The sequence below is a fragment of the Pleurodeles waltl genome, chromosome 4_2 (assembly GCF_031143425.1).
Source record: "Pleurodeles waltl isolate 20211129_DDA chromosome 4_2, aPleWal1.hap1.20221129, whole genome shotgun sequence".
Classification (NCBI taxonomy): Eukaryota; Metazoa; Chordata; class Amphibia; order Caudata; family Salamandridae; genus Pleurodeles; species Pleurodeles waltl.
In genome coordinates this window covers 807974309-808002257 of record NC_090443.1, presented here as the reverse complement: position 1 = coordinate 808002257, position 27949 = coordinate 807974309, and the positions used below count along the sequence as shown (strand labels likewise).

General features: G+C 43.5%; 1 protein-coding gene across 1 annotated transcript in view; it reads left to right on the top strand.

Annotated features, from left to right (window-relative positions):
• Positions 1 to 27949, top strand: part of IL23R (interleukin 23 receptor) — a 469105-nt gene that overhangs the window by 271877 nt on the left and 169279 nt on the right. The window contains exons 12-13 of the mRNA XM_069232471.1: positions 19168 to 19269; positions 22525 to 22677. Coding sequence (XP_069088572.1) covers positions 19168 to 19269; positions 22525 to 22677 — 255 coding nt within the window. The remainder of the gene's footprint in view (positions 1 to 19167; positions 19270 to 22524; positions 22678 to 27949) is intronic.

Genomic DNA, 27949 nt, shown 5'->3' with positions numbered 1-27949 from the left:
CAGTGGGTTAGGCAATTGAAAGTGGTGAAAGTATTGTAGGCTTTGGTGTCACATGTGAGTTAATGCATGATCAGGCTTCCATCCGTTTGTGACAGTAAGTTAAGTCACTGAGCCTAAATGAGGATTGCCAGAAGAGTAATGTAGAATGCTCAAATGAGTGGGTCTGAGTCTAACAATGTGTGATATTCAGTAGATAACCAAATCTGGCAGTGATGAAATGGGGTGAGTGTCAGTGCTAGCTATTTACCTAGTTTGACTGTGAATATCCCCTCAGTGTTAGCACACACTGGCCACTGTTTTCACAGATAGCACACCCATGGTAAGCACATGTACTTGCACATTCCTGCAGGTAGCAGGTTGCTAGCTGTGTAGAGTAGTGTGGATGCATGTCCAATATGAACCTTGGCCACATGAATCCACAATGTACATGCCAGACATCACAACACGGCAGACTGCTATGGTATAGCATATGTAAGACTGACAGCAGGATCAAATTGAATATATCAACAAACCTGTTCCCTTTCACAGGAGCTGAGTAGTGGCCACAGGGAATGCTTGGCACACTGGTGACCTGGGACATGTGCACAGTAGTGCTTTAAATAGATGAAAAAACATGAGGCATCACCATCATGAAAAGAAGTGCCATATTTAAACTCGATGTGTACCTTACCTCAACATATCTGCACTGGCAGGGTGGGTCAGCAAGCTGTGTAACTGTGTTGCAATATATGGTATGACACAAACAGACACCTTTGTCACACAGTGGCATGTGAAGAATGCACAAATACTACCATCTGAAAGGAAACTACAGTGACACTTCCCCTCAATACATACAAGTTACATAGGTACCAAACATCAATGTTGAGATGAAAGTGAATGAGGATAAACACTGTATGTCAACCAAATAACTACTGTCAACATGTAGCATTGATCAACATTGCCATATATCCACTTGATTGCAGAGGGACAAACAATTGCTCCTGACCAGCTGCCTGTCCAGGATGACCAATCTGCCCTCCATGGATGAAGACACATTTCAGCAAATCATGGACTACATTGTGTCACCATCTCCGGGGATGGGAGGGGCTGACAGCATCACAGGGTCTCTAGAGGAACCACCTACAACCCAACCTACCTCATCAGCAAGTTCCAGGCCAACTCTGGACTCCAGGGACCCACAGGTTGTGTCTCAACGCTAAGGGCCTGATTACATCTTTGGAGGAGGGTGTTAATCCATCCCAAATGTGACTGATATCCTGCCCACCGTATTACTAGTTCCATAGGATATAATGGACTCCTAATACGGCGGGTGGTATATCTTTCACATTTGGGGCGGATTAACACCCTCCTCCAAAGTTGTAATCAGGCCCTAAGTGTGGGAGTCCAACGACAGATGTTGGATGAGATGCGGGCAAGGATAGAGGCCATTGTGGGCACCCTAGAGGGAGTCTATTGGTACGTCAGTCCCCAATAAGGACACCTCTGATGCAATTAGACACACTTACACTCTGCTCCAGAGATTGGAACAGTCATTGATGGTGTCATGAGGCAGAGGCAAGAACAACAGCCCTGCCAATGTGACACCAGTGAGGTTGCCACCCAACTGTGGGCTATGCGCACCATCCTTCAATCTATAGAGCCGAAGCAGGACTCATATATTACAACAATGGGGGCTATTACCATGATGTTGCTGCTGTGCTGACAAGCCAGTAGGCCCTTATCAGCACTGTGCTGCCTTCCTTGTTGGCACAGGCTGCCAGGATCGCAGGCTGGGGGCAGAGGATCCACATCTTCGGCCCCAGATGTGTGTTTCTCAGATGCCTCCTTCACAAACACCACCACAAACAGGGAAGGCACACCACACATCAGAGGAGCAAGTTGTGACCTTTCCCATTTTCAGGCGGAGAACTTCCCAGTAACATTTTTCTGTTGCCCATGGCCAGTTGTGGACCTGTGTTGAGTAACATGCCATCACCCTTGCCCACTGGCACTGTCTACTTTGTGTTTGCCCACCTGTTGCTCTTCTCTATTTGTCGACTGTAAATGTGGCCTAAAACAATATTGAGGTTGTTGCGGAAATAATTGCTACTCTGATCCTTCATATTTACACTGCTGTAAATAAACACAGTATCTCAGACCTTTGTGTTGTATGCATGTTGATGATTGGACTAAGCAGACCACGATGGATGTGCAAACCCTAATGACACAACCTAATATCTAAAGGAAATTGTGTTTCATGAACAAATCTACAAAGGCCAAGGGAAATAGTTTATGTGAACTCTATGTGCATCTAACCTAGCAAGTAGTTACCCAAGGTCACAAGCATAAAGTGCAACAACTAGCAATCAGTCAATGGTAAGGGTGAATGACATTTCTGCACAGGTGGGGGCCACCTCCATGGATACTAGCCAGAAAACAACACTGCTGGGACAATAAAATAGTACAAGGGTGAGTGTGTAAGTGGCTGGCATTAGTGTGTTACTAAAAACATCCTTGATCGGTGACAATGGTTTGCCATAATCATCCATACAAGACATGTAGCATAACTTACACACACAGTGACACTTACTGTTCAGTCATTTTTGAAGATCCCTTACAAGACTCCATTGCAAACTTGACAGGATCTTCTCCGTAGGTGTTTCACCTAGTTACACATGTATACAGATGCTGCCTGGAAATCCTACAGCATTTGCTTAACACAACCAAAGCATGTATGACAGCTCGTACTCAGTAAATCATGAAGCAGTCATGAATGTAGAAAACATTGTTTGTTATTATCAATATAAAACGTATAAAATCTAAAACTACTCTATACTACCTTACTTATTCTATCTTAACTACAGCTAAACTAACCTATGCTAGCTAACCTACACTACCTTAACTAAAATCTATCTTAACCTACCTAACCTTAACTTATACTACTCAACACATATAACACAACAGACATGTTAAACATCAACCACCACCCCCAAATACACATTTTCACACGATACCTACATAAACTTCACCTACACACAGGCTACCTAAAAATTTAAACCTAAACAAATATATATATATTTTTAAACATATCCTAAACATCACCCACATAATAACCTTCCCATCCATATCCCCACCTGACAACAAATCACTAATAAAATGTTAAAACTACTAATACTAAACTAACCTATCACTATGCTACAAACTACCCTAAACAATGATAAAAACTAATCTATAAAAGCAAAATATAACAAACAGGGGAAGGGCAGACAGTCCAAGGGAGGTCTAAATCTGGTCAGCAATCCTATCCACCGACTGTTGCCAAGTGTTTACCATGTGCATTAGAATGGCTGTCTATAGTTCAAGGCCTGCCACACATATTTTTATCTCTGAAAGGTCTTTAAGGGCCTGTTGTTCAAAATCAGGCTGTCCTGGGGTTGTGGCCTGGGACTGTGGTGCTTGTGTTGCCTGAGCGTTAGAGGTTTCCAGAACCGCGACTGCTCTGCCAACATGGTGCTCTTCCACATCCTCGCCGGTGCCTGCCATGTCCAGTCTTGGTGCCCCTGTGGTCCTGACTTGCATGTCCCGGCTGCCTTCCCCTCAACATACATATGGCCCATGCATTGGTAGGCCCAGGCAACATGCCTGCAATGGTAATATCGTTCCAGACGCATACCATAGGCTTTTTCCTGGGCAGAAGTCATGTTGTCTGCTGGAAAGGGAGGAAATATGAATCAAGCAAAGCTGAACATGTACATGTTGTAATCAATAAGTTACCAAAAACATCACATGGCATGTCCTGCCAAAAAACACTTTTAATATAAAATGACAAACCATCATGAGAAACATACACTTCTCCTAATGAAACAATGCAAAGGTACTCATGTGTTTGCATTGTAGGTATATGAAATGGCACTGTATGCCCAAATAAATGTATACCCATAATAATACTGAGGCTGATTAGGAACTATGATGTTGTATACACGTGGAATTTTACACATGGTCCACCTAGCTACTCCCTGGATTTGCCATGCAGCATGCAAAAGAGTATATTCTATGGCCATTAAGCTATGGGAAATGACTAATGTCTAGCAAGTACAGGTATTGTGCCTCAACATTGTGTAACTGACTCTATGGAGGGTGGCTAACTATCTCCAATTGAACTGGCTTGTTGGACACTTCTCCAGTAGTGACTCATGGAAATATGTGGGACCCTATTCCATATTTCATGTAATGAAATTCAAGCAATACCATTTGGTCCTTTACATATCCTAGTGTCTGTAAATACATACCTGTTTGGAATGTTATCTTGATGCACAGAAAGTCAATCCTTATCCATGTGATGAGTGTGTGCATGAATGCTGTAGTTCTCATTTGTATGAGTATATTGTCCTGTACCTTGCAGGTGTTTGCCAAACATGAATCAAGGGTTACAGTATTCTGCGGAAAACAGTATGAGTAATGCCACAACTAGGTAGATTGTGGAATGGGCTGTATGCTGACAACACAGTACAGATATGCATGTGGTACTTTACACATTGGTCTTTCGCTTCACAAAACACTACAAAGGTATGATCACATGTCGATCATAGGACACTGGGTATACAAGGGTATGAGTCAGAGCTTTAACTGCATTACCATGTCTGGACTGGTGACATGTGCCACATCTAGCCATACCTGTTCTGTCTGCACTGAGGTAGGAATACTCACATCCTGTGTGAACCTGCAACTCAAAAAGTACATACATTGCCATGTGTACAACTACTCTAGCAATATGCTTCAGACAGGCAAATTGAAGTTGAACCGTCCAAAGCCATGTTCACATAGACTTTCTCCACAACATCCTTAAGACCAACATGGCATTTTGGAAATTGCTCCTCTGCCATCCCATCTTGCATGTAAATGATATAAAGCAGTCTGAGGGATACTCAGGTACTCATGGTGCTGGATGACAGTTGACGCATATCATGATAAATGGAGGCTCAGTGATGAACTCAAGTAAGTGATTGCTATGCACAACGTTATACACTCAAGCAACACACAGGGATATGCCATTTGTCCACAGGATTTGCTCTAAGGAATGATGCATATTAACTTTGCCACATCACAAACACATATGCAGCATCTCTACTTGGAAGGAATCTTGTTTCGTGATGCCTAGCCTGCTCACGTGGTCACACAAGTTTATTGGATTTCAAACCCTGGCAAGACATCTAGCTATTTGTACCTGTATGGATCCAAAAACATTTTGCTGTTTGAATGTCTGAACATGCCTTCAATCCTTCACACTATACCAATTGTTGAAGCGTTGAGAAACATATTCTGTGTGTATGGGCATAGTATGATGTGAAAACGTAAAAAGAGGACAATTACATTTGAATAGATATTTACTGTAAATTGTTTCCCATAAACATGTATTGTTGGCTATTGGTAGTGCTGTTTGAGATACGTGTTACACCCCTGTATCATGCTCAAATTTGTACTTGGGCAACACACTGTGGGGGTCATTCTGACCCCCGCCGGCGGCGGATGCCGCCGGCCTGGCGGGAACCGCCAGAAGAATGTACCGCGGTCAAAAGACCGCGGCGGTCATTCTGAGTTTCCCGCTGGGCTGGCGGGCGACAGCCAGAAGGCCGCCCGCCCGCCCAGCGGGAAACCCCCTTCCACGAGGATGCCGGCTCCGAATGGAGGCGGCGGAGTGGAAGGGGTGCGACGGGTGCAGTTGCACCCGTCGCGATTTTCAGTGTCTGCCACGCAGACACTGAAAATCTATGTGGGGCCCTGTTAGGAGGCCCCTGCACTGCCCATGCCAGTGGCATGGGCACTGCAGGGGCCCCCAGGGGCCCCACGACACCCGTTCCCGCCAGCCAGGTTCTGGCGGTGAAAACCGCCAGAACCAGGCTGGCGGGAAGGGGGTCGGAATCCCCATGGCGGCGCTGCTTGCAGCGCCGCCGTGGAGGATTCCCTGGGGCAGCGGGAAGCTGGCGGGAAACCGCTGGCTTCCCTTTTCTGACCGCGGCTTTACCGCCGCGGTCAGAATGCCCCCGGAAGCACTGCCAGCCTGTTGGCGGTGCTTCCGCGATCGTTGGCCCTGGCGGTCCATGACCGCCAGGGTCAGAATGACCCCCTGTGTCTTGAAAATCTCTTCCTATTTTACACAATTTTTTTCACATAATTTGTGAAAAATGTAGTTACTTTCTATCCAGATTATGGGTGAGAGACAGTTGAACCTATGACCATCTGTTGGTCTTGGGGCTGGTGATAGTACATGTGCTCAAAGCATCCACATGATAGCTGGCCAAACATAACCACAGTAGATTCTAAGCCATTCAGCATATGTGCCTGCATACACTGGCAATACAAGCACATTGACGTTTGTCTCTTGTATCTATTGCAAATGGAATTTTGTTCTACTTCCTTTGAGATGTAACATGTAAAGAGAATTGTTTTCAGGTGAATGATGAAACCCCTACACATCTCAATGCAACCAATATAAGAGATCACACACAATCCTTACAGAGCACAGTATACATTCAGATGACACTCACGGGTAGCACTGAGATCCCAGAAGGTGTCGTTGCATGGTGCAGGTCCACCTACAAGACAAAAACATGGTACATTGTACTGTGAATTTTGAACATGTACACTATGTTCATATGAAGCACAGTACATTGACTTCACAAATGTCTATTATTGTCTGCACTTTGGACGTATAGCATATGGCAAAGTTGACATGGCTTAATGAGGAACATACGTATGCATTGTTGCAGTGTTTATGAATAATATCAGAGAAATCACGTCTCAGGTGCACAGAGTGTTGGCACAGACCAAACCATCCTTCCTTGCTACATGGTACAAGGGTGTCTGGCTTTGATGGCTATGTGAACAGAATAAATTGATAGACCACACTCTGTAAAGTATTCATTTTGCTGGGACTTCTCAAATCAGTACTTGTTCTGAACAATGCTACACACATCAGACAGTAACCATGCTTGTTATTTTTCTTCACTTAGGGCCTAACTACGAGTTTGGTGGTCTTGAGACCTCCAAACTTGTGGTGGAGGTCAGACCGCCACACACCTGGTGTCCAACATCCAGATTATCATCCTGGCGATTGGACCACCAGGAGACCGCTGGCACCGCTAGGATCAGGGATCCTAACGGGTTGGCGGCAATCAAAGTTGTGGTCAGCCATGGTGGCGCCAAGTTCGGGACCGCTGTGTTGATCGCAACCTTGATTTCCACTAGCATTTTTATGGCGGGGTCCCCGCCATGAAAAGTCGGGTGGAAAGGCAGTGCAGGGGCCACCGGGGGGGGCCCTGCACTGCCCACAACCATGTCATGGCAGTGCAGGAGACCCTCTTCCACCACCCCCAGAATGCACACTGTCTGCTACTCTTGGTTTGTAGCATGGCAAGGCCATTGCATCTTTTCCTGGGTGGATGCAACACGTTTTCTACAAATGCGTAATTTCTTCTGACCCATCATTGGAGAATTAGGTAATGCGTGATTTATGTAGAACGCATGCCAATGCACAATGCATTCTTTTTGATGCATTGGCGTGGCTGCGTGGCTTCTAAGTAATGCGCTGGGTGCAATGCATCATGGAAATGCATGTGTTTTAACTGCCGCAATTAGACTTTTGTGTGTGGTACAGTGTAGTGAATTGTGCAATGCAGGTAAACACTCACAGGTCTCAGTTGTCTTGAAAACATTTTCCTACCTGACATGCTTGAAGACTTGGGACGTGTTACATATGAATGTTAGAAGTGCGCATATGTGTGACACACTGCACTAAAGGTGCTGACACTAGGACAGGCAATATATTACAGTGAAATACACAAACATATTGAGAATTGTTGAGACCTTGACTTTATTCAAATGTCTTACAGTTTGTATCATGCTTGGCTGGATGCAAGTATCTGCGTTGTAGATTTTGTTACTATACAGATATTGCAGTCCAATGCAAATGTAATGCACATTGTAATACATGATTATGCCCAAACTTGAAGAACATACTAGCTGTCTGCATTCCTGACATAGGATGTGTTACAGATGCAATAGATACTCAGAGAATGACACAGACTGGCTGCTTCAGCCAGTCTACAGTGTATGTGGAATCCAGGTCAAAGACTGAATTTCTAGATATGAAAGGTATGTGGCTGGGCCTATATGACACCTGTTAATATGTGGAAGACATAATTTACCAGACAGGAATACCGAAAGACCACTATATAATGTAGTGGTACACACACAGCTGCTGTCTGGGCTTGGCGTCTGGAACAATATGTGTAGCACATGCACATAACCCATGTTGAAAAGTGTTTGCATAAATTGATAGCCTTTTGATCATCACGAGGCCAGCTTGAGTAGCCAAAACAAGTATAACAACTTCCAAGTAGGAATATGTTTACCATTACCCTGCATCATATTATTTTTCAACAGAGAGGGCTTACGTGAACTTAGAATGTGGGTTGTCATTCACACCAGATGGTCATATGTCCATTTACTGACAATACTCTACTCTAACCTGGAACGTGTCTGTGCACACCACCTAGGCAGGAGTGATATTGCATGTAGTTAAACCATGACATAACTATTTTTCTTTTTTCTTTTCTTTGTGTCCTTTTTTAATTAGCACACATGGATGGAGCAGTAGGAGTGTCACCATTGTTTGTTTCAGAGTAAGACACACCAACATGGTCACATCCGTTCCTGCATATAACAGTAGCATCCGTGCCTAGTGTGACAAGTGTGCCAGCAGTGGGCCTAGGTAGCCGATCCAGCACTGTCACATTTAAGGGCTCAACATTTATATGTGTTATGTAAGATACCACACTGATTTTGCAATGTGCTTGCTAACGTTGATGCAGCATATGGTGACTATCTGGGTTGCACTGTGTGCCTATGCACCTCATATAGGTCTCTGAAAACAGGCATACGACTATGAGTTTATTATAGTGGCCTCCACGAGTGTAAGGCAGTAAACATGTCTAGATGTACAACACACACACACAATCATTGCATGCTGTTAACATTTACACTCCCTTTGGATTGTGGAAGGATGTCAGATGGTCAGTACACTGTGGCAGCACACATACTACCAACATGTGCACTCTTTCCACACTGCTACCTTTGTCTGGTGTATGTCTTTCCCAAGCACATGCATTTGGTACTTGTTGTTGATATGCTCATATAGTTTGGTCCACATGATGTTGTCCTTGGGTGAATGTAACACCTATTTACATACCTTTGTGATGGGCCAAAAATATTAGGTGAGATTGGAGTGTCTTGATGTTTACAGTGACTGAAAGGAAAGTGTGTAAACAAAGGTAGTATTCATTCATTTGTTTACATTTATGAACACTTTTTCTAAACAAAAAAATATTTATGACTATCAAGCTACTTCAGGCTTCACTGAAAAAGTTCTGACCAATGTTTCTTTGCCAAGTCCCAGCTGTTATGGCTGCATTTTCCCCTCTTCCCTCATCTTGATCCTCATTTTCATCCAGTGCTTCCTGGTCCTCATGGCCCCCGTTGCATGGGAAATTTGTATGCACAGGACCATTTTGCAGACCATAGGAGGAGAGTATAGCAATCTCTCAATGGACATGTCGAGACAGCAGAAGCAAGACTTTAGTATCCTGAAAGTACACTCTACAATATCCCTGGTCTTGCCCAGTGTATTGTTTGTATGCTCTGCTCTGTCTAGGGATGTGCAAATGGGGCCATGACCCATGGCTGCAGACCATATCCTTGGTCAGCTGAAAAGACAAAGAAAGAAGGGTCACTCAGTGATCATGGTGTTTGATCAACCCATTTCTAACAGTTCTGGACACTATTGGTTACATTTAAATTAACACTTTTAATTCCACAAGTCTATCCCTGTTCTCTGTGTCATATCAAAACATGTGCATGGCCTGCTATCTTTTGACAGTACTACAATCTGACAATCATGACAATCATATTTGGCCAGTAACTTAGTGTGATAGGAGTTTTGTAGATCTATTGCCACTCTGACAGTATGTTGTTCAGAAAATGGTTTTTTTTGTCATCATAAGATAGGCTGTACCAGTACTAACCAGTTTTACAATCACTCATGCATGTTTCCCTGTGGAACCACTGATGTTGTTGCTCTAATACCTGCCATGACAGAGCCTTTGAATTGTTTACTTCCTTTAGTGAGTGATATCTAGGTAGTGCATGTGGTGCATTCTATGCAGGTTACCTGAATAGTTGCATGATTTATTGTCAGCCTTTAGCTGCTGCTTTTTATCAGTCAGTGTGACATAGTGCACTGGGTTTGACACATGGGTATGCAATGTGGGTCATCTTTAGGCAGGACACACTGATGTTATAACCTATCTCTGTTTACCACAGACCTGTGGACCATACATTGGTCTTCACACATATTTGTTGTACTGTAAATTGATGGGGATTATGTGCCTATTTGCAGTGGTTCTACCATCATTGCTGTGTCAAAATAATGTTGTGATTGGTATCCAGAGTATACTGTGGTGCCTTGTCCAGGTTGCACTACAGTCTAGGTTGATGACTGTTGAATGCCAAATCTGGCTATTGCTGATTTACCATAGTTTTCCTTTGGTCAATTAAACAACAGAACAAGTGTACCAACACATTGCATTTGCTGTGGTGGACTCATACCTGAGTGTATGTCTATACGTGTATTGCCAGTATGGCTGAGGGATATGTTGTTTTTGGAATGTTAATGTCACTTTGTGAACATGTATAGGCATTTACCCATGTCTGGGGCCTACACTGATAATGGATATCACACATGGTCTTTTTAATTATTATTTCTGACACTTTGAAAAACATATGTGTATACTGGCATGTATGACACACTTACTGATTTACAAAAAATAGGTTTTTCACACTAGCCTGAAAATAATGAGTCTTGACTGAGAGGGACAGTAGGTACACCAATGAGCAGACACTCATCTCACGCTGCTCTGTCATCTTGGTGTAGAACTCATATTGGCTTTTCTGTTCTACAATATGTCTTATTTTACATCCGTTATCCAGCGCAGATGATGTGGTTCCATTCATTCTTAGAGATTGAAATGCGGCAGTAGTAGTCACTGATGTTCAGTAGCTACTGCCATTGATAGAGTAGTGAGTGCATTTCAATTTGAAACATCATTGTCTACACATTGAAATGAACAAGCAGAACCACCGCACTCCAAAGCGTATTGCTTAAATACAGTATACGTAAACAATTAAAATGTAGTAGATCCACAAGAAAATCATTCGGAGTCCTTCTGATGTTCCAGTAGGTCTTTTTATTCGGATTGTTAGTCGTGAATCCACAGTGCAGTCCAAATAGGTACAGCCAACACGTGTTTCGTCACACCTGTGACTTTATCAAGGCTGCAAAAATATATACAGTAACGGGTTTTGTGAGATGTACAAGTAAACTGGAACATTGGCAATTTAGGAGACCGATATAGGAGTGAGTGTGCAAAAGACATGGCAACATCCAAACGTGTGTAAGAGTGACATAAAGCACCAAAAGTTCAAAATGGATCGGATCACATAACCTGTTTCAATGTCAAAATACCAAGTGGAGATCAACAACATACCCTACAAGTGATGCTAAAATGTCAGCACCAAAACATGCGTTATAAAATATTATGTACAGTGGAATCTTGAGCTAAGATACCAATGTTAAGTGGCTAAAGCAGCAGTTAATCACTAGTGTGCCCAAAAGTGTAAGGAGATGTAGGAAACACCTACCTATAGAGACTGTGATTGAAGGGGTAACTCCCAGGCATATGTATGAGAAGTACCTGGGGAAGGCTGAAGAAGTAAAACGAGACAGAAAAGAGAGGGTTAAAGTCGGGAAGGGATGAAAAAGTGTAAGGTTGGGATGTGTTGGAGTAAGTAAAGGTAAGAGCGGGGAGGTAAAAGGTAGTAGGAGGGTAAGGCAGAAAGAGGAATACCTGTATTGTATGGTGTCAGGTATAAGACGTATCATCCGGAGATCCGTAGGTTCAGTGATAAGGTAAACCTGGTAGTACACACAGGAGGATATCTGTGTAAGTTCCATGCATGAAGCAGATTGCTAAGTTGTGATACCACCTCCAATGTCCACCCATTCACCACTATGCCATCTTGATCCTATCCTGCCAACTCTCTGATGTGTTCTATCCACCACAGGTCAGCCAAACACACAATCTCCCTCCAGAAAGCCACATAGAAAAACATGCACACCATGTAGTTCCTTCCTCTTAAAGGGGTCCCCTTCTAGAACCATGAATTCTAAGACTCCGTGAGGAACTAAAGCTTCAAACAGACACTGAATGCTCACAAATTTGCTTTCTAATACCACTGTAAGCAAAAGACGAATATTATGCAACTAAGTAGAGAACAATGGGACTAACTTCATGGGCTCAAAAAAGGGATAGTCATTTATCATGGAGATGATGGTGTTCATTGTCTGGAGCCACATGTTAACTACCTGAATGTTTGTCATCTTGTAGGAATGTATGTGTCCTGTAGATTTTGAACATCTCACTTCTATGGACTGTGATAGTTCTTTGTCACTGTGTAGTGTCTCCTTCGTTCTCCTCAAGTACGGCATGTTCTACTAGTATTTGGTTCTTTAGTAGCAGATATAAATGTCCAACAGCAGCCAAGGTCAGACTTGGACTCAAAGAAAGCGCTGGCAAGAAATCGTGATTTTGTGTGGGTTTAACAAGTAAGACTAACCTTCAAAATCAGTAATTTAGGGGTCTTTCCCCCAAAATCGTTTTGGAAAAGCTATTTTGGCAGACAATATTTAAAAGATGTTCCTAATGTTCATCTGCTGTACATGCAGTGTCAAGCTAAATGAATTAAATATTACATTCTCCCAGTTCATCTAGAACGCCAATCTATCTATTCTAAAATTTTATATCCTCATCATGGAACTCTAGGATCCTCCATGTGCATAGACACTCCATCTAAGGGCCTTAGCATACCCACAGACAACTCTGTGTAATTTTGTAAGGAAACGTGATGTTTCACATCTGTGGTGAAAAGGCAAAAGAAGCCAAAAAGATGTGGGAAATAAATTCTTGCTTTTCAGCCTTCCAACTACAAGATAACACTTTGGGTAGAAATCACAGTGTCCCTCTCAAAGCTAACCTGCCAGTGACATAACTGCAAAATATCAATACACATGGAGAGAGTGTGAGGGAGAAGGAGGGGCATGTTTGGAGGAACTCAACCGTACTTAGCTCCCTAATTCTATAACTAAAAGCACACAAGAAAGTACGGGGTTCTCTAGAGAAGACGTCGCGGGCACAGTCGTTGCCCTAGATTGTACGTGTTCCTATTGGAAAGGTAAGGTCAGTGAGATGTCAGTAAGTAGCTGCAGAGTGCGTGGGCGGGGAGAGAAACTGGGGGGAGTTCCTTTTACGGATTAGGTGGTCTCAAACACTATATAGTGTCATGCTTCATCATTTGACCACCTAGCCCCACCCAGGTAGGACAGTGCCACCTGGGCGGACTCAACCTCACTGTTAGAGGAACAGGAGGGAGTGCGTAAATAAACTTGTTTCTGGAAAGATCGGGATCCAGCTAATAATGCAGCACTAGAAGATATCAAAGCAGGAGACATTCTAGGAACAGATTAAAGAAAAACAATCCTCATATACCTCTACTATTCAAAACTGAATCATTCATCTTGGTGTGATGATACGACACTTGGCCAGCTTTCTGGTGCTTCCCTTTAATAACAACAATCTGTTTTCTGAATCCCAATTCCACCACATCCAAACTAACCATGGTAATCTCCATTTAACAAGTTAAACTTTTGACTGATCAAACCTGCCTGAATTTAATCTCAGTAAAATGCCCAATTACTACCGGAACATGTGGCTTTTGATGCAGTAAGCACCAAAATCAGCATTTTATTCACAGGTATTGGTAAAAGCTTGCAAGAGATGCTTTTTTATAGCACCTGATAAATAAGGATACCCAGGGTATTTTTATGATCATGTTTGATAAATATCACACAATTCATAATGAGGGCCTACGTCAACTTAGTAGTACAAAGAATAACATAGTACATATTTTTCAAATCTTAGTAATTTGTGATAGTTCACACTCCTCTTCAGAAACATTGAGTCCCTGTACCCTCTGCCCATCCTATTGTCAGAAAGTGTGCCTGTCAAAATGAAAGCTCGTACCCTGGGAATCATGTGGGATGCTGAACGCAGCATGAGAATCAACACTGCTTTAAACATTCAATAAGCTACATTTCTAAACAAACCTTTCCCATTCATCCCAATGGTTTTGGGCTTTTATCATTTCAACACTATACCTTGTATCACAGACTATCACCATACCAGTAAGAGCAGAGCACGCAGCAAAGAGATTGATCTTTGACCTGAAAAACTGGAATCAGTAGTACCACACCACAAAAACCTACACTGCCCCTCAATCAAGGACCGAAACACAGTTAAGATTCTATCCCTCACTAAAAACGACTTTGATGTTGTAGCTCCCAAATACCTGAAGGGAAATATTGTGTAATACACTTGGCTTTGTAATCTTTACTTACCAGATTAACACCGCAAATCAGATGCAAAAACAGGAGTGACGGACAATTCTCTTCCTAGCTATACCAACCAGTTTGTGATGGAGTCCAAGGCAGGACTGAAGACCCAGCCCAATTTGGATTGTGGCTATCTTCCACCCTCACCAAGTATTAACTACATTGTTCCTTTTTAGGGGCAAGCGCAAAGCGCTCTGTCCCCTGTAGTAATGTCTCTTTGAGCTTCCAACCACGCCCATGTCACGTCAGTCACTTTCATTGGTTCGTGGGCTTGCCTTTTAAAATCTGCTTGCTTTCATTTGTGAAAGGCATGCATACGTCATGCCTTTTCCGGTGTTTAGCCCACCTACACAGCACCGGTAAACTACAGAAAACATACAAGACTCAATGTTTTCAGCATGATTTCTGGACTACTTTATAGGTTTATTTTCCACGCAGCGCGATCGTTTTCAATTTCACCATGATCACGCTAGATTTTACATAATGCGATCGCGCTGCATTTTTAAAAAATTTAGGCCCATATTTATACTTTTTGACGCAAAACTGCGCTAACGCAGTTTTGCGCCAAAAAAATGAGTGCCGGCTAACGCCATTCTGAAGCGCCATGCGGGTGCCGTATTTATTGAATGGCGTTAGCCGGCGTTAGCCGACCGGCGCTGCCTGGTGTGCGTGAAAAAAAAACACGTACACCAGGCAGCGCCGGCGTAGGGAAAAATGGCGTTTGGGCGTCCAAAAATGGGGCAAGTCAGGCTGAGGCAAAAAAAACGTCTTAACCCGATTTGTGCCATTTTTTTTTGCCGCCCAGACGCCATTAACATGACTCCTGTCTTAGCAAAGACAGGAGTCATGCCCCCTTGCTCAATGGCCATGCCCAGGGGACTTATGTCCCCTGGGCATGGTCATTGGGCATAGTGGCATGTAGGGGGGCACAAATCAGGCCCCCCTATGCCAAAAATTAAAAAAAAAAAAAATACTTACCACAACTTACCTTTTCTTCCCTGGGGTGGGTCCCTCCATCCTTGGGTGTCCTCCTGGGGTGGGCAAGAGTGGCAGGGGGTGTCCCTGGGGGCAGGGGAGGGCACCTCTGGGCTCATTCTGAGCCCACAGGTCCCTTAACGCCTGCCCTGACCCAGGCGCTAAAATCCGGCGCAAATGCGGGTTTTTTAGTCCCGCCCACTCCCGGGCGTCATTTTTGCCCGGGAGTATAAATCCGACGCAATAGCATCGGAGTCATTTTTTTAGACGGGAACGCCTACCTTGCATATCATTAACGCAAGGAAGGTGTTCACGCAAAAAAATGACGCTAACTCCATGTACTTTGGCGCTAGACGCGTCTAACGCCAAAGTATAAATATGGAGTTAGTTTTGCGTCAAATTTGCGTCGAAAAAAACGACGCAAATTCGGCGCAAACGGAGTATAAATATGCCCCTTAATTTGTGTGGCAAGAAAAGTCCGGTTAGGAGTTTACAACGCTAATAGCGGTAACTCGAGCAAATGCGAGAAACACAAGCATTGGAATGTATACCTCTGTACTTGCATACAATGCTCAGTTACAATGTATCAATTTTAGAAACAATTTTAGTAACAATGTGTTCTATCTATCGATCTATGGCCCATATTTATACTTTTTTACGCTAAACTGCGCTAACGCAGTTTAGCGTCAAAAAATTTAGCGCCGTCTAACGCCATTCTGAAGCGCCATGCGGGCGCCGTATTTATGGAATGGCGTTAGCCGGCGCAAGCAGACCGGCGCTGCCTGGTGTGCGTGGAAAAAAACCACGTAGACCAGGCAGCGCCGGCGTTGGGAAAAAATGACGTTAGGGCGTCTTAAAATGGGGCAAGTCAGGTTGAGGCAAAAAAATCGCCTCAACCCGATTTGCGCCATTTTTTTACGTCGCCCAGACGCCATTTCATGACTCCTGTCTTAGTAAAGACAGGAGTCATGCCCCCTTGCCCAATGGCCATGCCCAGGGGAATTATGCCCCCTGGGCATGGTCATTGGGCATAGTGGCATGTAGGGGGGCACAAATAAGGCCCCCCTATGCCACCCAAAAAAATTAAAAAATATAAAAAATGATACTTACCTGAACTTACCTGAATGTCCCTGGGGTGGGTCCCTCCATCCTTGGGTGTCCTCCTGGGGTGGGCAGGGGTGGCAGGGGGGGTCCCTGGGGGCAGGGGAGGGCACCTGTGGGCTCATTTTGAGCCCACAGGCCCCTTAACGCCTACCCTGACCCAGGCGTTAAATAGTGGCGCAAATGCGGGGTTTTTTGACCCGCCAACTCCCGGGCGTGATTTTTGCCCGGGAGTATAAATACGACGCATTTGCGTCGCCGTCATTTTTTTAGACGGGAACGCCTTCCTTGCATCTCATTAACGCAAGGAAGGCGTTCACGCAAAAAAATGACGCTATTTGCCAATACTTTGGCGCTAGACGCGTCTAATGCCAAAGTATAAATATGGCGTTAGTTTTGCGCCGAATTTGCAGCGAAAAAAAAGACGCTAATTCGGCGCAAACGGAGTATAAATACGGGTCTATCTATATTCTACCTAAGCACCTAAAAGCAGTTTAGTTTTGTAGGGTGCATATTACGTGGATAATTAACATAAGCATACATACAAATATTATAGCATTCTGCTGGCATAGTGAGCCATTAGGAGATGTGTGCTCAGTTTTGCACGATAGATGGGTGAATGAACAAGGCAAAATACGATTTTGAGAAGTGCTAGGAGTGAATTGTTGGGATGCAGAAAGATTAATTTGTAATGTATCGTCAAAATCATAGGGCCTCGGCTAGATGCAGCTAAGGAAGTTATGAATTTAAGATTCTGTCTACCATTCCCAAGGGAGATTGCCTTGCGTGTTATTTCTTAATGCACGTTTCCTAGACCTTGCTGCCAGTAACTGCGTGCTTCGGCAGCTTGTAGCCTAGATATTATGAAAGTTTGAAGTCACTGTCTCTGAAGGTCATAGACTCAGTTGTTTATACATTTGGACTTCCAGTGGAGTCAATGTAAAACGATTAAGGGATAACACCTCAAAACGCTAAGTGCCGGAGACAAGGCAAGCAAAGAAGGGCAGTGCCTGCATGGCATTTGTGTTCCAGCTTCAAGGATAACATTTCACATCAGTGACCAGACCTGAAATTATGCTTCGGACACTCTCTTCTCGAAATGCGTTCCAAGGAGTCGATGCTAAATACAACATTCTTGAAGACACAATTCACTGCCAGAGCTTTCAGAAGTTAAAAGGCTGGAGTGGGGTGGCTAAGAAAAGAAAAAAACATTCCATTTTGTGTGGCCTTGAATTTAAGAATATCACAATATCTAATTCTGTTTTTTCTCAGTACTGAGGAGGATTTGGTTAAATTTGTAGCCTAAAGGTATCTTTAGAGGCTCACGATAAGAAGGGGCTTTTTTCTTGGAGTTAATATTCCTGCATCATCATTGAGGATAGATTACAAGGGCACGATTTACAGTTTGGTGGCCGGGTACGCCATCACAAATGTAAAGAGTAACCTGTCTGGTAAACTCTTGGTCTCCTTGCCCTATTTAATGCTGGGTGGATGGTCAGCTTCCCCTCTGTAGTTTCCTCATTGGCCCCATCAGAGGAAAGCTTACTCTGACGACCTCACAGAGTGCTTGCCTTATTCAGGGCTGACAGTCGGATGTCCTTTTTTAATCTTTTTTTATGTCCATCGCTGCCAGTCTGGCTGTGACGATCAGAAAAACTAAATAATTACTCCAGATCTAGCAAAAAAAAAATCCCTAGCGGTACTGATCAGTGTTTATAGTTTTTTTTAAAAACTTAACTCCCACTTTGTCCTGCGCCACCCTGGCGAAAGTCTAGCCCCCTGTCAAACCCTAGACAAGGACCAAGTGTTCGAGACTAAAATATGGATTTATTCCTTCTTTGGGTGCAATTATCACAAATCTACTTGGACTCAACCGATGGTAAGAGGTTTGCGATTGGTAACAATGTGCAGTCCTTTCATTTAATATAAAGTTTATTAGCCATGTTGGCGAGCTAGCTTGTAATTTCTATATAACCAAATCATCAGCAGCAGCACTATATGTAGCAGGTATTTGGAGTTGTGTCAGTAGTGAATTAATGTTTTTAGAAGCATAATTAATTTCTCCTTCGATACCACAAAGGAAGGAACAGAATACCATTTAAAGCAGGAATTCCGGATATTATCATGTTGGCCTGGATCTTGATCAATGAACATGATTTTGCTTAGGGTGGGAAGAAATTAATGTCTCTTTCCCCTATACATTTATAGCTAACGTACCGATAACACTAATCATGACAGTGACCTTAACCCTTTTCCACAAGCCCATCCCTACAATGGTGTCACCACCTTCTGCACACAATGCGTGGCTCATGGGAAGGCTCTGTCTACAGTACCTATTGGAACTAATTTACACAGGCACTGTGGATATAGTTTACAAACATTAAGCAAAACATAGTTTTAAAGTAACATATGATTGCACATTAGTTGTGCATAGTGTTGCATTGACTCTTCTGTTCGTTTAGATAAATAGGATGACAAAGATCACATCTCAGTAATTTCTTCGACTATTTCTAGGTTGTCTTTTTCTAAATAATCATATATTTGTCTTTCAGAAAGCATTGCAGCTGGAATTCAAGTAAATATTTCGCTGTATGCTGTTTACATAAATGGAGTGAGTGCACCATGTGAAGATGTTGGTTTTGCCACAGAATTAAGTAAGTAGAGCTCTTGCACTTTATTGCACTTCATGTATTTCTAGATAAAAGTAACCATGGACTTCTATACAGCAAAATGCCAGGGGTAGCGGATGTGACATGGCTTGCCTTTTGACCAGTCCAGCTCTTTCCTTCTCATCCATCTGCCTCTTTATTAAGCACCCACACCTTCCCCTCAGGTCTTCCTCAAATTTTTTCCATTTCTGTTTCTGCTCCCTCTTGTCTCAGGCAGCTGTCTGTCATCTACTTCTCATCTGTCAATCCTCACGGTGGCTCTCAGCTTTTTGTATCTAAGCAGCTAGCACCTTGGAAGCCCTCACTCTCTCGCCTGTCTCTAAGGTAGCACATCAGTTTCTCTATTCCTCTTCATCTAGCTCATACTATCTCTCTTAACAAAGTCTTTCCTACGTTTCTCTCCCCTTTCACCTCTTCTCTGAATTGTCTTTTACACTCCTTTTTCTCACCCGACTCTTTATTACGTTTCCCACCTCTCGCTCCCTCACCCATCTCTTTCCCTTTCTCACCTCTCTCTCTGTACCATCTACTTTGGACCAGTCTTTCTACCCACCTCTCTCTCATCTGCCTGTTACTTCTCTATCAGCTCTCTAGATTATTTCCTCCCTCTCTCAGCGTTCTCTTTATGAAATATTTCTAACCTATCTATTCCCCTCCGCTCAGATGCTTTTAGTCCCTCTGTCTCACGTGTACCCGCCTCTCTCTGATCTCTCTCACACCTGTGGTTCTGTATCACCTTCCTTACACCTGCCTCCTACTCTCCAACTGTCTCTTTAAACTGCCTCCTACTCACCTGCCTCTCACCTAGCTCTTAGATGCCTCTTTTTCTGCCTGTTCCCTCAGCGTCATTCTGGCCTGTCTCTTTTTAGTCTTTTTCTCACCCACCCAATCTGTATTGCACCTTTCTCATTTGAAAAGTGTCAGGTGCATTTTTCAATACAAAGGGCATAACAGTGAACTGATAGTGCCCTCCAATAGTTGAGAAAGGTGTTTTTGGTTCAGCATCTTCTGATAACTTAATTTTCCAATACCCTGCAGTATGATTGGATCACTTTGGGTCCATGTTGATTTAAAACAAACTGGATAACGTGGGACCCTGCAACACTCCAAATTGAATGTTTGGATTCTTGAAATCGAATATGGGTGGCTGAATTTTGTAGCATACACCATTGAGGAACAAAATAAAGCAGTCAAAAGGACCTCACTAATTCCGGTATCCTAGAGTTCAAGCGACTATAGATCGTGGTCCACAACAGTGAATGCCACGTACAGACCTAACAGATCAAAATCACTTGCATCACCAACATCAGATGTCGTTCGAAGGTCAGCCAGAACAGACATGCTGATCGATTTGGTTCCCTGATGGGAATGAAGCTCATCCTGGCAGTCATGTAATAGACTATTATCCTCCAAAGAGTCAAGTGATAACTGCCATGTGAGTCCAGGACCTTAGAGAAAGCTGAAACAGTGAATTGCTCAACTAGTTGTTAATACTTTTTGGTCAGCTGTAGCTTCTTTCAGAAAAGGGTGATAAAGTCATGTTTAAAGCTATCTATCTAGCACCACACAAGTCATACAAAGACTGGTTGAGCACTGAATATCAACTGATACAATGTTTTAATTAAAATTCATGCAACAGCACTATAGGTCTTCTCTGTAGTCAGGCTCCTCAAGTATTTCACAACAATGTCCATATTCTTCTTCTGTGGCTCCTCGGGAGTGCACTTCTCTGTGTAGTAGCGGGCACTTAGGCCCAGATTTAAGAAAAGTGGCACTTCATACAATGAAGCGCCACCTTTCTTGTAGCCCATTGTGCCCCCTAACTCCACCATGTGTGCACCGTATTTAACATATGGCGCACCATGGCGCATGTTAGGTGCAATAGTGTCATAACTTTTTACGCTCTTGTTGTAATTTGCAGGATTACCGCCCAAAATGGTGGCACTAACCCTGGAAAGTATATGGAGGCTCATTATAAATAATGGTGTGCCTCCTTTTAACGCCCGCTCTGTGCAGACGTTAAAAAATACTGCAAAAAATGGTAGAGTGGAACCTTGTAGACTCCACTGCGCCATTTTTGTTGGCCCCTAACAGGGGAACGCCCCCCTTGCATACATTATGCCTGGTGCAGGCATGATGTGGTGCAAAGGTTTACAAAGTGGCACAATGCAAGCATCACGCCACTTTGTAAATATGGTGCAGATTTTTTGCCACACTATTGCCTAATTAACATAAAACATATTGATGCTACTGTGGCGATAGTGGCGCTAGGCCCTCTTAAATTTACACCTTAGAGTTCTTTGCTGCTGTTGGGAATCTGGGTTGAAAGTAGGAACCACAGGTTCAAACTTGCTTACTTTTCCTTCGGTCTGGAAAATAATCACTTCCACTTCCATTCATCCTGCCTCAGTGTGAGTGCTTTAAAGACCTCTCTGGTGACATTGGGCCGATTGGGTGATTCATTGCACTGCATTTGCATTGTAGTGTATAGACACATCACAGTCCGTGAAATGCAGCCAACTCTTCAAAAGGGTGATCCTCCCTAGACAGACTCATTCACCAATTCACCAATTAAATGATTGAATCCCAGTAAAGAGAAAATTCTCCATAAGTCATAATGAATGGGAGCTACACCAAAAAATCACAGTAATGGGCTTTGGGCAATATGTGGGTGATATCAATGGTGGAGGGAAACTGACCCATTGTTCCTGTCTATCCTCAATATGAGTTGTCTATTAATAGGTCCAGTCACTACAGCCTCCAGATATACCTACACTAGCTGGAATAGTATATACTGGAGCCTGAGCTGAGCAACCAGCCCATTTTATGCTGGACCTCAAAGGTTGACTTAGGAATGGGTGAATAATGGCAGATATAGATTTAACAAATCCAATTCCTCTGATTAGTCTTCATGCTCAGTAGCATTTTCCTCTAGATGATTTAGCTCAGAGAAATTGAATAGTTTTCCTGCTTTCCTCATAATCCCAGTGAGCCTTGCGAGAGAACAACAGCTTTGTAGCTACACCTTCAAATGATATGGCCTGACAAGCTCTCACTATCTGACACTGAAATAATTCTAGCCATGGATATACAACTATTATATGTTGTTCTAATTTCTGTGTACAACTTATTGCTGCTGTTGAATCAAAGTGAGATAAAAAAAATTCTGTGCATAGATGTATGCTCATTAATTGACTGCACGCAAATAATAACAGCCACTTTGTTACCTTTTTGTCCTAGCACCCGAAGTAGGTCCCACTGCTGTACTTCAAAATAATGTTAGAGAGACACTCTTAATTGAGTGGGAGGACATCCCTGCATGCAGACGGCGTGGGTTCATTCTGGGGTACAACATTTATCTGCACAATGGGTCAGAAGCCACAGAAATATATTGTAAGTAAAAAGACACTAAGTTATATAAAATATTTTGTTCCAAACTAGCAGCACTGGAGGCTCTGCAGTAGCATGCTTTCATCACTGACTCATTTCAGAAATTCAGATTGTTGACTGTAACATTTATAGGCACAGACACCTGTAAAAGATGTGTTTTCTATGTTGTCACACACTGCTTTATTTGCAAATATGGGAAGTATGTTAATTACACTACACTCTGTATAGGATGGTGTGAGAAGATGCCCCATGTGTCTGGCTACCCACATTTTTTGCTGGCTGGAATTATTTTTTTTTTAACTCTGCACACTTGGTCACTGCTGTCCAGACCCAAGTATAAGTACTCTGACCCTTAAAATAAGACAACATTTGCTAACTCCTAATTGACCTACTAAACTTTCCAGTAAGGCCTCAGTATATGGTGTAGGAAAATACACCAATAGCATGGTGAAGTTAGATGCCACCTGTGGACAGCAGCACATCTTCTGTTCCCCACTTAGGCGGACAAAAAAGTCATGGCTCAGTCCTACCTGAGTAGCTTGACTCCTGCTGCTTTTAAACTTGCAGGCAAACCTCTCAAAATAACCCTTTTTGACAGGAAAGACCCATACTTTAAAATAATAAATAATTCACCTAAGTAGGCCTTCTAGCCCAGAAGGCAGGGTGCTTGGTATTTTAAAGTGGTACATACAAGAATTTAGCATTGGCACATACCCACAGCGACTAGCCCCAAAAGCTTTTTTCAGTACAAAGGGTTGTAGCTGTAGCTGTCCTATGGGAAACATTAAAGTTCAGAATAAATTAATTCCTCTGCTAACTTTTCTTTGGGACAAGCTATTGAAAGAATTCAAACACTATTAATAATGCGTAAATAAAAATCCAATTCTGTGGTGAAGTCAGATGTGTAAAACACATGTAGGAAAAGTTACTTTTAAAAAGTTAGAGTTTGGCTGTCTGAACCTTTGTTAGGCTAATTAACATTAGCCTGCCAATAACTGGCCTACCTGTGCTTCCCCTCAATGAGGTGGGGATACTGGAATACAACAAGCTGCAAGAGGCCTTTTTTCCCTGAAGTGTCCAGGCTGATCAGTTGAAATTGGACCTAGACCTGCCCCTGTCAGTGGCCTCTGCTGGAGTGAATCCTGGCCCTAAGTGAATCATGGCCCCTATATTGTCTATGCCTTGAAATCATATACTCAAGAGGATCATAGCATATTTGTGGATCTGTATGGGCAAATTATTTGATTCATAAACATGGGGTCTGTGAAATAAAGGGTTAAATGAGATACATACAAGCTCTTAAAATGGTTTCACAATTGGTTGCCTGTGTAAACATGGCAAAGCCAGTGATATGTGCCCAACAAGAGAAAGAAAAAAAAACAACCTGAACAGCTGCTGACTGGAACCCCGGCAAGCACTGTCAAGTGAACAATAGCCAGTGCTTGGTTTGTAAATGAATGAGTGTCTGAAACTCTGCTCCAACAATGCTATTAAAAATGGTATGATGAATATCAAGGCTGCGTAGTGTTGAATTCACATCAGACATCTTTAACCCCCTACCAGACATGGCTTCCCCTTTATCTCACTCTTGCCAGTCCCTATTTTCTCCATCTGAGCCCCTTTTATCATCTTTGTCTTCCTTCTTCTTTCCTGTTTTCCTCTCTCTTAATCAAACAAACACTATATATAAATTGCTACCATCATCCATGACGGTATCCAGGTGCTAGGTTGCAGCGCTCAGTCGAAAAGCCAGGTCTTGAGACTCTTCCTGAATTTCGCCAGCAAAGGTAATGTCTGGAGGTGAAGGGGAATGCCATTCCAGGACTTGGCAGCGCCTCCGCTGTGACTTCGGCAGATGTGCGGTGTCTGTGTGAGGGCTGCAGAGGATAGGTTTCTGGATGGTTGGTGGAAGTTCAGGCGGTGGTTGATGTATGCTGGTATTAGGTTGTGGAGGCTTTGTAGGCATGTATCAATAGCTTGGATTACCATCTTTCCTAGACAGGGAGGTTCCTAAGGTGTGGGGTGTTATGGGTTTGTTTGGGCAGGTTGAGGATGAGTGTGGCTGCTGAGTTCTGTATCGCCTGTAGTCTCTTCATGAGTTCAGTGGTGGTTCCTGCGTACAGTGCACTGTGGTAGTCCAGCCAGATGGTGACTATGGCTTGAATGACAGTTTTCCTCATGCCAGTGGGGAGCCATTGGAAGATTCTTCAGAGCATGCAGGGAGTGTGGAAGCAGGTGGAGGAGACTGCATTAATCTGTCGCTTCATGGTGAGCTTGCAGTCCAAGATGATCCTGAGGTTGCAGGTGTCGTCTGTCAGTGTGAGAATGGGTCTGAGTTCGGTAGGCCACCTGGTATCGTTCCAAGGAGAGACATTGTTGCCAAAGATCAGCACTTCGGTCTTGTCATTGTTGAGCTTCAGACAGTTGGTCTTCATCCAGTCAGTGACGTTCTTCATGCAGTTGTGGAAGATGGTCTTCATGGTAGTGGGGTCTGCGGAGAGTGAGAGGATGAACTGGGTGTCATCGGTGTAGGAAATGATGTTGAGATCATGGGTTCTGACAATGTCATCTAGAGGTGTCATGCAGGTGTTGAGGAGGATGGGGCTGAGGTATGAACCTTGAGGGTGGTCTTGAGTTTTGAGGTGAAGGGAGGTAAGCCAGGATTATCTGAGTTTGTCCCTTGAGGAACAATGTAATGCATCTGAGGGCATCTCCTTGAATCCCAATATGGTGCAGTCTCTTAATGAGTGTGTGGTGGGATTCAGAGTGGAAAGCTGTGGAGAGGTTGAGAAGGATCAGGGCTGCAGATTATCCTTTGTCATCCGTGGCAGCAATTATGGTAATGCTGCGGTTGGCGTAGAAACTGGATTAGGCGACATCGAGCAGGTTGTTTCTCTGCAAGTGTTCTGTGAGCTGCTGGTTGATGGCCTTCTCCTTTGGTGGGGAAAGGGAAAAGCGAGATAGGATGATAGCTCTGGAGTTTGCTGAGGTTGGTGGAGGGTTTGTTGAAGAGAGGGTAGACTTCTGCATATTTCCATGCATTGGAAAAGGTGGCTGTGGTGATGGGTGCATTGAGGATGGTGGTGAGTTGGCATGTAATGTCCTTGCCTTCAAGGTTGAAGAGGTAGTGGAGGCAGGACTCCGTGGGTGTTCCCGAAAAGAAGTTCATGATGGCTGTGGTGTTCTGTGTGGTGAGCTGTTCCCATGCAGTGAGTGGGAGGATGTGGAGGTCAATAGGTTGGGGCATGCATGCAATTAATATCTAATGAGATAAAACAAGTGTAAATGCCCAAAATGAGTGCAGATGGGCCCCATCAATAACCACCGGCTCAGGTTAAGCACTGACTGTAGCAGACCAGAGTAGAGTCCATGGGTGTACTACAGGCCCATGAAAACAAGCCCATAGTCACAGCGGCCTCTAAAAAGCTTCCTCAGTATTTTTGTTTGGACACTGTTCACTTATAATGCTGCTGTAAGTTCTGTGTGAAAAAATAACCTTGTTTCATGCAGAACTTTCAGGTTTCTCTTCTTTATGACTGTTGGAACTGTATAGTGAAGGAGGCCATTCATCACTGGACCAGACCCCAGATTGTGATCAAAAGATAATAATGTCAGGCTTTCTGGAATTTGTATATTCCTTTTTATATATATGATTTATAGAATACAAACACAGTCACTGGGCAGGGGGCTGCTTTACATAGAGAAATTCAGTTACATTTGAACATTATTTTAACTTCAACATCTAATTGTTACTGGGACCTGGCTATAAGGTAGAAGATTAATACAGCAGAGACAGTCCAAAATGTTGAGTTTAAGATTTTTTCAGACGATAAGCACTGGAATTGTTCTTATCGATTCTGCTAGCTTTTTCTATAATCTTCAGGCTAAGCTTGATTCAGGATCTTTGATTTTTTCGTTTTTGGAACTTCTAGTGTCAGTCTTGCTTTTCCTCTTGATATTTTCTATCTCCCTGTAGTATGGACTTTTCCTTGAACATAGCATGAGAGCTATGAGTTTTAGCACCTTCAAATTGGCAAGCGCTTGTAGCTGTAGGCAGTGGAATTGCTTTACTATTAAAGTTGTGTGAGATGACGTTGTGTTTGCTACCAACCGTGCTGCAGAATGCAGTTTTTTTATTTTTAGTGGCAAGATTGTGGATTTAGTTGTGCAGGAGGTGATAATTATTTAGTAGCTGGCTTCATGCAAACAATTTCTAAAACCTTCTGCAGGGTTATCATCAGGAACTTGCAGACGCTCCTTTTTCTGGGCATCTTTCACTTGAATATTATGGGTTTCATAGAAAGACTTCACCAGGTGCTGTATAAACATGTTAAAGAATAACGACAGGTGTGTAGAACCCTCTTCCCAAGATCCCAGTATTGGAGCATATATTGAGTCTGGCCACTCTGAAGGAGACTGAGAGATGCTTCACATATTTGCATAGCTGACATATTTCCCAGGTCTATGCATAATGTGCTGCTCCACTACAGGTTTTTTCATTGCGTTCTGGGAGTTGTAGTCTTGTTTTATAATGGAAAAAACTCAAGTCTACAAGTCCCAGAATTCAAAGAAAAAAAAATTTGGAATGGAGCAGCACATCACGCATGAACCTGGGAAACTTTGCAGGGCTGCATTTGATGCACAGTGGTATGGGCACTCGCCCGGACAATTGTGATGGTATCTTCCCGGAAGAACTAATGGTGAAAGGCATCAGAGTCATGGTTTCCTCTACTTCTAGTCACTTCTCTTCATGGTTCATTGGAACATCACTTCAGGCAAAGATGAAAGGCCTATTTACAGTTCAGCGGACGGGTTACTTTCATCATAAACGTGACAGATATCCCTTTGGCTATCATGGAAATGTAATATGGCGTACAGGATATCTGTCATTCTTGTGATAGAGTAACCTGTACACCATCCGCGGCTCAAGGGTCGCGGAACGTGCTGGGCAGTGAGGCATGGGAGGCGGTTGGTAATAAGCATTACATTTAATAAATACAAATAAACACTTACCTCCTCTGCCGCGCCTCTGTCCCTTGACGCTCCTCTGCCTCTGTAGGCACAGGCTCCCAACCTGCCCTGCCCCAATCCTGATGTTGCTTTGGGAGCGTCCAGCCAGGACGCTCCCAGTCTGCCTGGGAGCCTGTGCAGGCTCTCTCCAGCCCAGCAACTGAGTTGCTGGGCTGGAGAGAGCCTACAGCACATGTGTGTTTGGCTGGTCCGAGACGGCCAGCCAAACACACATGCGCTGTGAAGGGGGAGTCAGTGCATGTCA